The sequence below is a fragment of the Myripristis murdjan genome, chromosome 1, assembly GCF_902150065.1.
Source record: "Myripristis murdjan chromosome 1, fMyrMur1.1, whole genome shotgun sequence".
NCBI lineage: Eukaryota > Metazoa > Chordata > Actinopteri > Holocentriformes > Holocentridae > Myripristis > Myripristis murdjan.
Window position 1 is genome coordinate 7,610,939 of NC_043980.1, and position 14,167 is coordinate 7,625,105.

A 14,167-nucleotide genomic window follows, 5' to 3' on the forward strand; every position below is an offset into this window, starting at 1 on the left:
ATATATATATATATATATATATATATTTACACACACATGAGGTGACAGGGAGTGGCTAGGGTTAAATTTTAGGGATCTGATCACAACAATTAACTGTGACGCTAATGGATTCCAAATGCACCAATCAGATTACAGATTTTTGAAAAAGTCGGAGAAGGCTCGTGTGATTCTCAGCCATCCTCCACATCCTGAAATAGCCGAGTGGTTGACACCAGTCGTGGATGACAGCAATAATGACTGTGTTTGAATCACTGGCCATCAGGTTTAGTGTGAGGACTCTCTTATAATCAGGAAGAAGAATCATCATCTGGAAGAAGTGGGATTATTTTATCGCATAGGTGTAACATTTTGTCACCTATCTAGCCTTTAAAAAAAATGTGGGACGTTTTTTCCTCAATTCATCATTATTAATCATATTATGAGTAAAAGTCACTTTTTTTTTAAAATGGCAGACAGTTCTCACTCTCTGAACTCACTCACAAACTGCATTTTCTCCTCATTTTGGACACAATCCGGGGCTGTGAGTGAATCATTAAAATCAATAAGTGCATCAATCAATAAATCAATTGCATTGTGAACAGAAGCTTGTGAGCCTTGCACACCAGGCCAGGTTGATTTCAAATATCCTGGCTGCTTGAGCTTTGAGCGTTGGATTTATCTCCTCAGACACTTGGACGTCCTCAGAAGCGGACGCCTCGTTTTTTTTTTGTTTGTTTTTTTTTTTTTTGTTTTTTTTTTTGTCAGGATTAGATAAGTGCGCTGGATATTCTCATTAAAATGCAATAAACTAGCATGTTTCCCCAGCTCTCCCTGCACTGAGCCACAGTCAATGAAATAGTACTCGGTGTTCTCTGCCAGAGAGCTGAAAAGCCTCCAAAGCACACACACACACACACACACACACACGCCGCTGTCAAGATAACATGAGATGAAGCGCCTCTCGTGGTTTGTTTTTTGCTCGCAGGAATTCACAATGTACTCATATCGAACACCCACGCACTGGGAACGTAAACGTCCTCAGACTCACCCTCCTCCTCCTCCACGTCTTCCTCTCCCTCTACGTCTGGCGCAACGTCACCGATGTGGGCTGGTGAGGATGAACACACACACACTCACTCTCGCACTCACTCACACTCACACCCACACCCACACACACACACACACAGACTCAGCCTTTTGCCGTGTCCCACACCTCCCCAACCCCCTACCCTCTTCTTCCTCTGTAGTCACGTTTTATTGACTTCCCTCCCTCCCTTCCTCCTCCTTTTTCCTGCTTCCCCTTCCCCTCCTCCCATGGCTCCCTGCTCTTTATATCTGTCTCTCCTCCTCCACCTCCTCCTGTCTCTGTATGCATTTATCTATCCACTTATCTGTCTATCTGTCTCTCCCGCCTCCACATATCCGTGTGTGGCGTTCATCTGACACCTATGGAGAAAAATGCAAGCAGAGCGACGGCTGCTTCGAATTTAATTCCACTCTCGAAATTATGACCATAATTTCCTGTTGATATCCCTGCAACACACACACAGACACACACACATTCTCTTTATATGCTTTCAGGACATTTAAGGACACAAAAGCTGTTGTCTTGCCAAATAGCTTGGCTACCTCTCCACACATGCATATATAGAAACACACACACACACACACACACACACACACGGTCATACAAGGCCAGATGTGTTGGAGAGCTCTGTCCTGCTGCAGCTGTGCCTTAAAATACACTCCTCCTACACGTTTCTGCTGGCCTCCAGCATCAACGCATCACTTCCTGTCTCTGCTAAGTATGTTGCAGCCAGAGACAAACACACACACACACACTCTTTCACACACACACACACACACGCACATACATAAACACTTAAAGTCACGCTTACTCATCCACATTCAGCATTAGTCAGCCTTCTGCTGTATGAAGCCGCTCAGTCACTCACACAGACGGCTTTGTGCCAGAGAGGAGAAGCATTAAGTCATGTGCTCACAAACACTTGGCATGTGATCATCAAATGATCACTGTTATAATGCACACACACACACACGCACACACGCACACACACTGACATATCTCAGGCATCCACCCAGGTCTGAACAGAGAGCGAGTTCCTCCTCTCTCACACATCACATCACACTTTCTAAATTTCAACATCACTTCCTGCTTCCCCTCTCAGTTACACAGAAATTCTCTCTCTCTCACACACACACACACACACACCACATCGGGGTTTAACAGATGTGGGTTTCAAAAGCCCCTGTCGACGCTGAGCTGCAGCTTTTGATGTCTTGTAACTTCCGAAATCTTATTTAAATTGGAGTGTTCGGAGTTTCCCCCGCAAAACTTGACAAAGTCTCAGCATTCAGACCGGCTCTGAACACGAAAACTCCCCGCTGAAGCCAAGAAACCCAGGAGAGTCAGAATAAGAATAACAGTAATAATAGTAAAATATATTTATGTATACCAGTGTGGAGTAAAATAAAAATATGATGTGATGTGGTACAATATGTTATGATGTAATACGGTGCGGTACAGAACGATATGAGACGATATAATTTAATACAACATGGTATGGTAAGGTGTGATACAATATATGATACAATACAATACATTACAATATGGTATGGTCCAATATGATACAATACAGTACAATACAACACAATACGTTACGATACAGTAAGGTACGATACAATATGATAAGGTTTGGTATGGTACAATGTTAATTCAATAAGATGTGACACAATACGGTACACTGGGTGTAATACAATATGATATGATGTGATACAATACAGCACGATATAGTATGGTGGAGTATAATATGATACAATACGGTACGAAACAATACACTATGGTACAATACAATACACTATGGTACAGTGTACACGATATGATCATCCATATCGTGTCATATGATATGATCAAATACATACAGTAAGGAACGGTACAATATGATACAATACGATACAATATGATACAATATGATACAATACAATACGATACAATACAATATGATACAATACGATACAATACGGTACAATATGGTACAATATGATACAATACAATACGGTACAATACGATACAATACAATACAATAAGATACAATATGATACAATACAATACGATACAATACGGTACAATACGGTACAATGCGGTACAATACGGTACAATACAGTACAATACGGTACACTACAGTACAATACGGTACAATACAATACGATACAATACAATACAATACAATACAATACAATACAATACAATACGGTACAATACGACACGACACAATACAATACAATATGATACAATATGATACAATACAATACAATACAATACGGTACAATATGACACGATACAATACGGTACACTACAGTACAATACGGTACAATACAATATGATACAATACAATACAATACAATACAATACGGTACAATACGACACGACACAATACAATACAATACGGTACGGTACGGTACAATACAATACGGTACAATACGGTACAATATGATACAATACGGTATGAAACGATGTAGTACAGTAAGGTATAGTACAATACAGTACAATATGATACAACACACTATGGTACATTACAATATGGTAAGGTATGGCACAGTATGGCACAGTACAAGATGATGCAATATGGCCACAATACACTATGGCATGATACAATACGTTACAATATGGTACAATATACAATATAGTACGATACGATATGATACTTGTAGAATATCATACAACACAACACAGTACACAACACGGTGCAATACAGGGTACGATACACTAGTCCAATTTGATACAATACAATACAGTACAATCTGATATGATAAAATACATACAATAAGGATTGGTATGAAATGATACAATATGATACCATACAATATATATGATACTATATGATATAATATGCTTCATGTAATGCAATGTGATACTATGCAATACATATGATATGGTGCAATGCCCATACACACAACACAGATCATAGAGGGGAAGCATACACGGCCCAATGTAAGAACAGGGTTAGAGTTAGAAAAAGCAGAAAAATCTGAAAAAGCACACCATATCGGTGTCACATGAAATAAACAGTATCTCATCAGACGTGTTCACTGAAAAAGCTAACTGCTGCAAGTGCAAAAGACTTCCTAAAGCTGTCAGAAGGGCACGTTTAAACCTCATATATTGATAAACCAGAGCCGAACATCGGGTTAATACCAACACCAGACCAGCTACAGTCAGCGTCAGTCGCACACCTCACCTCCTCCGCCATTGGCAGGAATGTACTGGTGTGGTCTGATGCATGCATGCAGCCTGTGTGAAGACATTTCCTGTGCTGTTTCTTTTTTTAGCCCTGTGCTGTTAGCGCCCACGTCACTGCGACTGTCTGGCCCCTGCACTCTGCATCTTAAACAGCCTGCTGCCTATAGCCGTCATTACGGGCTGCATCTACGCAAGGGTTTCTCAATCTCAAGCCTGGGGAACTCACTCGGATCCCTGAGATGTTGCCAAACGGTCCCCGAGCTGCTGATTTGGGATAGGAGAGGTGGATTTTACAATGATTCTATCGCGTTTTCTTACCGGAGTTGCAAAGTGCTGTACCGCAAAAGGAACAAAGCAATCACACTGTCAGTTATAATAAAGGCTAGCACCTCTGGGTCCATTAAGGCCCACTCAGTGCAACAGAAATAGCACAAGAGTGTGCTGCTGCAATATCGCCATAATAAAACAAAGTGAGCTACAAAAAAAAATGACACCATGAGTTTGAAACACCTTTTTGTGCTCGGGAAATAATGATCCGTGCCACACTGGGAAAAACATATTATAAACTGCAAATTCAGGACTGATATTGCTGTGTGTCTGTACCACGTGTCATGTGGACGGACATTTTGTGGTATTATTGATCCAAGTGACACTACAGAACGCTGTGTACTGTGTACTGGTATATTTCTCTATAAATAGCCTGTAGCTTCCAGGCAAAAACATGCGTCTGCCTTGAAATGCGTTGAGTGGCTAAGCTGTAGTTGTAGTTCATCCAAATCATGTGAATCGTGTGAATGTTACACATCTATGGCTCCAAAAGGATTTTCAGAGACTCATCACCAACATAAGGAACGGTTTAATGGTGCGGTACAAAATGTTTTTAACGCCCCATAGCATAAAATGGCCATAATATTTCTGTAATGCACAAATAGGATCGATTATACCACATATACTTAATGATTACTTTGCCAGCTGCTGAGATTTCTGCTTTTCAAAACCCATTTTTTTTCTGGCTTGTACTGTGTTGTGGAACAAAACCTCCCATAAACACAAACACTTTTCCACCTACTCACATCTTCAGCCGCTCCACAACAGAGGACAATGCTGTGCTAATGAGCGGCTATGTTTCATTCCAGCGTGTGATATTCATCATCTGGGACGAGCCACTGATTGATAGCAGAAACTTGAAACCGACAGTGGAGCACTTCGGTGGTACAAGTCCTCGGTTCGACAACACAATGAACGCTATTGGCGGCTAAGATCTTGTAGAATTTAGACACACTGAAAACATAAAGGCATTTTAGCCGGGCTGGATTTATACATGAACAGAAAATGTGTGTGTAAGCCATTCGTGTGACCCAGATCTGAAGGTTAATTTTTTTTTTTTTTTTTTTTTTTTCCCTGTTAAGCCACCAGTGAAGTATGGGCGGATCTGGGTCATCTCGTTCCAACTGGGTTTGGTTGTTTACGTGTAGATTCAGCCCTATTATGGTGTATGGATTTAACTCACTCTCTGGTGAGGTAAGCGTTAGCCTACATTTGGCGAAGCGGAGCCTCTGAAACAGGAAACACTGATCAATACACTACCACTGGGTTCGTCGGAAATTAGATTAAACACATTATATGACGTGATGATGACGGATCTAAGGTTAGATCCACTAAAGACAAAGGCAAGACGGAGCAAAATGAAGGTGATAATGATTATGATTGTTGTTTTCATCATCATTATCTTTGAATTTACTGTTTCGGTGAACTGACAGGACGAGGAAGAGTGGGAAAATGAGGATAAACACAACAAGCAATCACCGTCCTCTGCATGCAGGGTGTTATTCTGGTAAGTGGACAGGGAAAAAAAAAAAGATGAAGAAGAGGAGGGGGAGGAGAAAGATGGCTGTGATGGTGATAGTGATGATGATGGTGACAAAGCTGTTAAGAGTGAAGGATTATAATAGCCAGAACATTAACTACAGTACTCGTCGTCATCATCATGACGCTTCAGGATGCTGTTCCAGCCGGTGATGATGATGATGATGAAGCCTGATGATGGCTCGCAACACCATGTGACCTCTGCATTAAATCCACATCGTTGTTGGTCCTGCTTCCGGGCTCCGGGCCGCTCTGTTCTTACATAAGTCACATTATTGCTCTGAATCAGTGTCAGGTCATGTTGGGAGGGAATGAGGTGATTCATAATTGTGTTGTAATCCACAGGAAATGGTTCGACCCCAGCAGCTGTGTGTATGCGTGTGTGTGTGTGTGTGTGTGTGTGTGTGTGTTGCTGTGTACTGTAAGCACGAGATTAGCGGCAGCCAGCCAGACTGGCACTGTGTTGCCTTCTACTTCCTTCCCACAAGGGATTGTAACCGGGATCAACTGCCTAATATGAACCGATATCCTATTAATTTGGAAAAAACATGACTGTGAGTGTGTGTGTGTGTGGGTGTTACTGTGTGTTACTGATAAACTCTAATCAGGCTGACAAATAAACCAAACCCCAATAAGCCGTGAAAAAAGACAAAGGGACAACTGAATGCACTTTTAGTGTGTTTATTACAAATTATTTACACTGTAATTCAGATCACACAAATGTACAAAAGAGCAGCTTGGAATATGAGGTAACATTACGGTTGCTGTCACAACACATACATGTACAAGAACATTTACAAACATATAAAACAGTGACATAAAACACACTAGACTTTAATCAAGTTGGCCTTTCTCGCCTGATGTTTGCTCTCTTTTTTCTTTCTTTCTTACTTTTTTTGTGGAGCACCATTGATACGAGCACATTATTTAGGCCGGTTGTAAAGACAGTCCTGTACAGCAGTAGTATTGATTGATCAAAGTCCACTATGGTCCAGCAGCAGTTCACGTGTGTATGTGTGTGTGTGTGAGAGTGTGTGAGTGTGTGTTTGTGGTAGAGAGTGACTCAATTGTCCTTCCTCTTTCTCTGTTGATTCTGATCTCACAGTAGAATAGCAGGAAATTCCCCTGAAGTTCATGTATGTGTTCTGTATGTGTGTTTGCAGTGTGTGTGTGTGTGTGTGTGTGTGTGTGTGCGTGCGTGTGGTGCTCTGTGGCTAAACCACCACCACTTCACTCATCTGACTCACGCCACACAGTCACTTTGAGTCAGCAGTAGTCATTTCTTTAAAACAGCAACTGAAGGGTGAATCACCAGCAGAAGAAAAAAAACACTCCCAGTTTCCCTTCAGGTTCTTCCTCAAACTTTCCAGCAAAAGTTCCTGTCTGGTCAGCTGCCAGCTTCCCTTGGCCTGCCCCGGCATGGCCTGGCACGGCGCTGGTTCTTCTCCTCTGAGTGTTCGCTATTAGGCGCTTCGCCAGCTTGGCAGGCACACTCGGATCGGCTGAGAGGTCGCACCTCGCTCCCGGTAATCCCTCTGTCCCGGGACCGCCGATGTAGGTCAACTCCGCGGTGCGCACAGGCACCAGAATCGCCCTCCGGTTAGCGGGCGGTTGAAATCCACACCACTCCAAAGTCCCATTGGAGGTTGTTTTTCTCCTAAACGGGTCAAAATGCGGGTATAACTCGGTTTAGAGACAACACGGCGAGGGACTCCCCTGCCCTGACGCGGCAGCTCCCAAGCGGGGCCGCATGCCTCTCCTCCCCGGGCTCCAGCCTCGCCCTCTTGCTGGGAAGGAAGTCAGGCGCCACCGACGCCTTGCCCCGGCGTTTCCTGGACTGTCTGGCCGGGCTCAAGTTCTCTTTGTCCTCTATAGTTTCACTCTCACACGGTTCCTCCGGGCTTCGCGGCTCCTCCGCGGCCGGCTCCGGTGAGATCAGCTCTGGCTGAGGCTCAGCCTGGGACACCCCGGCGTGGTTCCCGGGGCTGGAGCTAGTGTCCATCGGTTCCTCGGCGGCGGGCTGCGCGCCGCTCTGACCCTCGCTCTCCCGCGAGGAGGAGTGGTAGATGTCCCGGGCGGATCTCATGACCAGGGAGAGCAGCAGGCTCCGGTGGAGTCTCAGTCCGCCTCTCTGGGTCCTTGACGCGTACAGCTTGCTTATTGACACGGCCAGAATCCGCCTGGCTTCGGCGTTCACTTCCATGGCGCTTGTGGCACTCATCATTTTTGCGTAATTACGCACGGTTGTATTGGCACTTCCACCAAAGGTTCAACAAGTCGACGAGCCTTTTCTGCGTCGAACAGGCCGACCTAAACTACTTTGTTTTCTTGCCCTGTACTAGTTTTGAGTTGGTCTTGGCTCTGGCTTCCGTCACCAGTTGTTGTACTCTCTGTAATGAGAGTGTGTGAGTAGCAGGGCGGCGTTTTATTTCCACTCTGACGTAACGTGGACTTCATTCCTCAGTAAGTGACAAACAGGCGCCGCCCACACCTGCTGTAGCTGCACTCGCACGAATGCGCGCACGCCACACACACACACACACACACACACACACACACACACACCATATGTTCCTGTCTACCTCTTTTTTGTTTATACTTTATCTCTTAGACTCCTGTTTCTGCACAGGTTCATTCGCACTACAGCTCAGAAAAAGTCCATCTTAATGAAGTAGAAGTGCTTCTCTCGTCCAGATTTAGCCGTTAAAACTCTTCAGACGATTAAATTTATTAACTCCATCTACTTAATCCAATTAAATATTCCCATTAGTCTGCACGAAACGCGACATTTTCAGCTCCCTTTCGCGAGGAGATGGAGCGGCCTCTATACAAAACAGGAATTAAGGCGTTTTGTTGTCTGGTTATCTGGGTCAAAATGGGTCTCAACAGATGTTTTGCAGTCCGCTAAGCCTATTAAAACCTCTTAATCTATTAATGCAATTAAATCAGTGGCATCTACTGTAAGACCAAGATCAAGATACGCCCACTGTAAGCCGTTTTATACATACTTATCTGTAAGATTAGTGCTATAATATCACGACTCTGTCCACCTAAAGACATTTACAACAAGAGGAGGAAGAGGGACGACCAGGCCGAGTGTTTAATAGGAAGGAATACGAAACAAACCAATTTTTTTTTTTTTACATGCATAATTAAAATAAGTAAGAATCATAAAATAGAAAACACATTCAAAAGAAAAGTAGCGATCTCAGTGTTTACACTCTGGTAAAAAAGCCACTCAGCAATTCGGAGAAATTACGTGGGAGGAGGAAATATGTCTCTAATTCGAGGGAGCTTCTACTCTCTCTCTCTCTCTCTCTCTCTCTCTCTCTCTCTCACACACACACACACACACACACACACACACACACACACACACACACACACACACATCACGTCACTCGCACTCTCAGTCTCCATATATGGCTCATCCGGTTGTAAAGCCCCATGGGAACGCGCACAGTGGAAAAGCCATGACGCGAACGCGCAACCACAGCTCAGCCCCCCGCTCCCTCCTCCCTCCCTCCCTCCCCACACCGCCCCTCCCTCCCTCCCCACACCGCCCCTCCCTCCAGCACGGCACAGCGGTGATTGCGTCATTGCAGCACCATATTTGGCGTTGTCACCGCTCTAATAAGGTTACTAAGCAACGGCACGGCTGAGGTCAAACGGCAGGCAGCTGTCAGTCTCAAGCACCATAATGCTGCCTTTAAGTGCTGTCGGAAATATTGCAATTAGAAGTCAGCGACACAACAGAGCGGTTAATAGTCGGGTCAGAAGGCCTAAATATTGGCCTTTTGCTAAATAATCAACGTGAAACGATTTCAAAAAGGGTAAAACTGCTTCAGTCTATAGTCTAAATCATGACAACAAGAGCCAGAAGGACAAAAGGAGCTCTAATGAAAGCTATTGCAGCCGAAACCTGTTGCTTTTAATTTTAAAAAACTTTGTCAAATTACTCCCCGAGCGTGGATGAATAATTTTCATTCTTCTAACATTTTCAAAAAACAGAAAACACACATCCCAGTCGTCATTCACAGTGGGAGCTGCAGACAGTGTGCAGGCTTTGTTGTTTTAGCGTCATCAAATTATTTGGCACTGCAATAATTACCATGAAGACAGTAGACATAACATCTTTTAAACATGGATATCATAGTTTAAACTACCTTTGATGTGATCAACATGATGCCATGTGTTTGATTATATTGAGGTTTTTCATATTTTGGATCCCACAGTACAGTAAGTATTCAGAAAATTGTTTTATTGTCATCATCATTATTATTATCAGCAGCAGTGTTACTTGCATTGGCAGTGGCTGTAGTCGTAGTAGGCCAGTGGTATTCTGGCTCTCAGTGTTTTCAGCTCTAGCAAATACCATGAATATTTGAATATTTGAATACTGGAGGTGCAAAATGCCTCAAAATGCAGCAGAGCACATAAGGCCAATACATTTTGGTGTTAAAGGGAAACTTGTGATTTTTTTCCCCCTCTGCTGTTTCTCATAGCTTTCATTAAACAGCCTCCATATAAAGTTTATTATTAGGTTTTTTGGACCAAGTCACAGCTGGGCTCCAAGTGTCACGATAACACGGAGAGTTAAAATCGACCTTTTCTGTGCCGAGAGGTTACAATCATGTCTGCACCATACTGGTCGCTATGGTGACGGTGTTGTGTGTGTGTGTGGTTGTGCCCAGCCTAAGGCTAATCTGGAGCAGGAGAACGTGTGTGTGATGGTTAACACCCACTTTCATAAACCGCAGGGTGGGGCCAGCGCCTTTTTCTATGCCGTATTTGCTCTCTAAGACACGCACAGGATAATAGGACTGGAAATGCTGGGAATATCAGCGCCTGCCAACACATGGCATTTACGGGATGGATGACACGGAAACTGTGTTATGCTATTGTTTTGTTGCGTTCGTTTGAAAAACAATTATCTTGACCTCTTTGCCTCCATGTGAATTATCATCCCTTAATTAGAACATCATTTAGGATGCCTCTCAAACAAATCATCCATGAAAACCCCTCTTTTGTGGAAAAAAAAAATTACATTTTCAGGCAAAAAAGCACTTAAAAATACCAGGAATGCATATATACATTTTCTGAGAATGAAAACCAGGAGCTTATAGGAAGCACTTGAAGGCGCCATAAACGAATGGGTCACTCTGTCTATTTATAGAGCAGTGCATGTATGACTCAGGCTTTAATAGCAGCATTGCTTGACATTGTTGACTCCCAGTCAGTGTCTTTTGTTTGCCTGCAGAAACTCAATTTACTCCGGGTCTTTTCCAAGGAGAGCGGCTCGGCCTGCAACATCACGGCGTTTGAAAATGACTCAAACTTTCCACTGAGGCCACTGTGCGGAAACACGTTCAAGTTCAGCGAGTCGGTAGATTAGCAAGTGGAATTTGGGTTAAGTGAGGCAGCAAATATAGAATAATCATTAACCGCATTTCCTTTTGATGGACGCCCTTTAAATATTTCTTAAAGCGAGAATCAGTGTGTTTTTGTGTCATTCGGTACGTCCATCTGCATTCATTTTTCAGGCTTTATTGTATTTTTCAGGCCTGGTCTGTTCACCATATGTTTGGTTTTATGCCAGGCCTGTACTGCACTCTACAGAGTCACATACAGAATCACTTTATTCCCCGAGTACAATAAATGCACAGGAATTTGTTTAGCTGTCCTTGGTGCCAAAACAATAGGCAATGTGCAGTTTCACAGACCATACTAACACACACACACACACACACACACACATGCATATACAGCATAAGGACGACAGCGCTTTCTATACAATGTAGAGAGGCTGTGTAAAACACAGAGGATGTGTGTCTCTGCGGTTTCACAGGTTGTCTGAGGGACAAAAATATGAAAAATGACTCTTCTCCGCAATAAAAGCACGCAATTTCTGCTCAGCAGCCCGTCTCTCTGTGTATTTTTCTCTCCTGAACTCTGAATTTCCCCTTAAATTTCCCCTTAAGCAGCTCAGATACTGTATCTGCTTGGTCCAACACGAAAAAGGTGTCAAGGTTTTCTCGTGCTTTGTTTCATACACAAACCCTGTGATTCAACATGACACTTTTGGTATCTAATCTTAAGGATCTTGACTAGAAAGTAAAATAAAATTTTGCATATGAACTAGGCATGCCTTTGTGAGGCTGGGCTCACTGGTTGAGGTTAAAGGTGCTATGTGTGGCATTTTAGCATCAATAAATTATAACCACATTAATTATGAGACATTAGTCTAATCAACACGAGCAAATGAGACATGGTATCTGTGGGAAATGCAGTTTTGATTTTAAGAAACTAAGGCTAAAGCTTTATCTACACTGCTTGTGCTGCGCCTGAGCTGGGAAAAATGGTGACAATATTCAATTTACACACTCATGCAGAACAAACAGGCTGAAAGCTGCAGCCCTGCCCGATGCAGTCAGGCTATACAACACAGAATTGTAGAAAACACAACATACACATTTGCATAAATGCATGGGTATCTTTGTAAATGTGCATGGGAATATGTATGCATACTTTATTATTTTTATCATGCAAATCCTGCTTTTCTTCAGTTGTTAGCGTCCACCAGCTTTCCTTAGTCCACTGTGATTCAGCACCTCCACTCAACATTTCCATCAGTGGATCACAAAGTAAGTCCTGCACAGACAGCCCACTGGATGTTTACATGCTGCGCAGCCGTTACCACGGTTACCACAGCAGCTGCTTCGCTTCACGCTGAACACGTCCTGGTTCTGATCTGACTGTGTTTTACCGGGTGGGGAGGTGAATCAGCGGTGTGACATCTTTACACAGATTTTTAGTATTTTTTTTTTTAAATCCATTTTAAATCCAAAAACAGAGCCGCCTTTGTGCTCGTTTAACTTGTGAGTGTAAAAGCAGCTCAACCACACCGCATGTATTAAACAGTGGCTTCATGTCGTCTTGATCAGGGTCTCATTTATTTACAGTAATTACACATATGCCTATATTGGTAACACTTTACAATAACAGTACAACAATTAACGTAACATTAAGTAACAGGTAACAAACATTAAGTAACAGTTAACTAACCGTTAACTAATGTGACTAAGAATCATGTACTAATGCTGTTCATGCTAAGGTATTAATTTATATGTTATTTAAGGGTTATTGTAGATATTATTAACATTAGTAAATGCCATAATAATCATTAACTACCAGTTAATTAACCATTACGGCATTAAACTAACCCTAACTAACGTTAATTGTTGTACTCTTATTGTGAAGTGTTACCCATATATTTATATTGAAAAAAATGCAAAACATAGCACTTACAATGATTCTTATTGCTCGGAAAAGGAGACGGAAAAGGGCTGCCTAACATCTGCGTTACAATCACTTTTTCTCAGTCTTTCACTCCATATATTTGCCTGCTGTGTGTGTGTGGGTGTGGGTGTATTTGTCTGCTGTGTGTGTGAGTGTGTGTAGTGGGAGGGGGAGGTGAATGGCATTACGACATGGTTTGTGAATTTTCACAGGACAGGATGGGAGGAAGCGGCGTGAAGGAGAGGAAACGGGAGGCAGACAGGAAGGAAGAGCTGGACAGGACGGGGTGTGATGGGAACCCAAAATGCAACAGGAACAGAGACAAATGGAGGCAGCGGGGCAGGAAAGAGAGATGAAGTGAAGACCGACAAATGCACATGCACAGACGAGAGCTATTATTATTTTTTGTATATATATATATATTGTTTTGTTTTTTTTTCCAGGGAGGATTTGCTGAGTGTGCATGTTCTTTTTCCTGGAACATTATCAGTGTGTGTTCACACTTTAAAACAGGTCACTCTGTTCAGGCCCATTCAGGTTAGTGTAAAAGAAGTCCATCCTCAGTATATAGTGATTTTGTGCAGGTGGAAAGGTTTTAAACAAATGTCATTTTTTGCTGCTTTGGGATTTCCCTTCACAGATACAGTCGATCGATAGATGTAGTCTTTATTGTCCCAGAGGAAATTTGTTTTCACAGCCCGTACAAACACAGAAGCACAAAGATCCTGCAACACACACGTATACATACAGATACCCTTCATC

The 14,167-nt window shown here is 42.9% G+C and overlaps 1 protein-coding gene across 1 annotated transcript; it reads right to left on the reverse strand.

Moving 5' to 3' along the window:
- Positions 1-6,773: 6,773 nt before the first annotated feature.
- ier2b (immediate early response 2b) lies at positions 6,774-8,514 on the reverse strand. The gene has a single exon (XM_030064225.1). The coding sequence runs from the start codon at positions 8,328-8,330 to the stop codon at positions 7,773-7,775; it is 558 nt and encodes a 185-aa protein (XP_029920085.1). The 5' UTR covers positions 8,331-8,514; the 3' UTR covers positions 6,774-7,772.
- Positions 8,515-14,167: the final 5,653 nt, after the last annotated feature.

What these genes read in the sequence shown, in the direction of transcription:
- ier2b (XM_030064225.1), bottom strand. Translation starts at nt 8,330, where the DNA reads ATGATGAGTGCCACAAGCGCCATGGAAGTGAACGCCGAAGCCAGGCGG.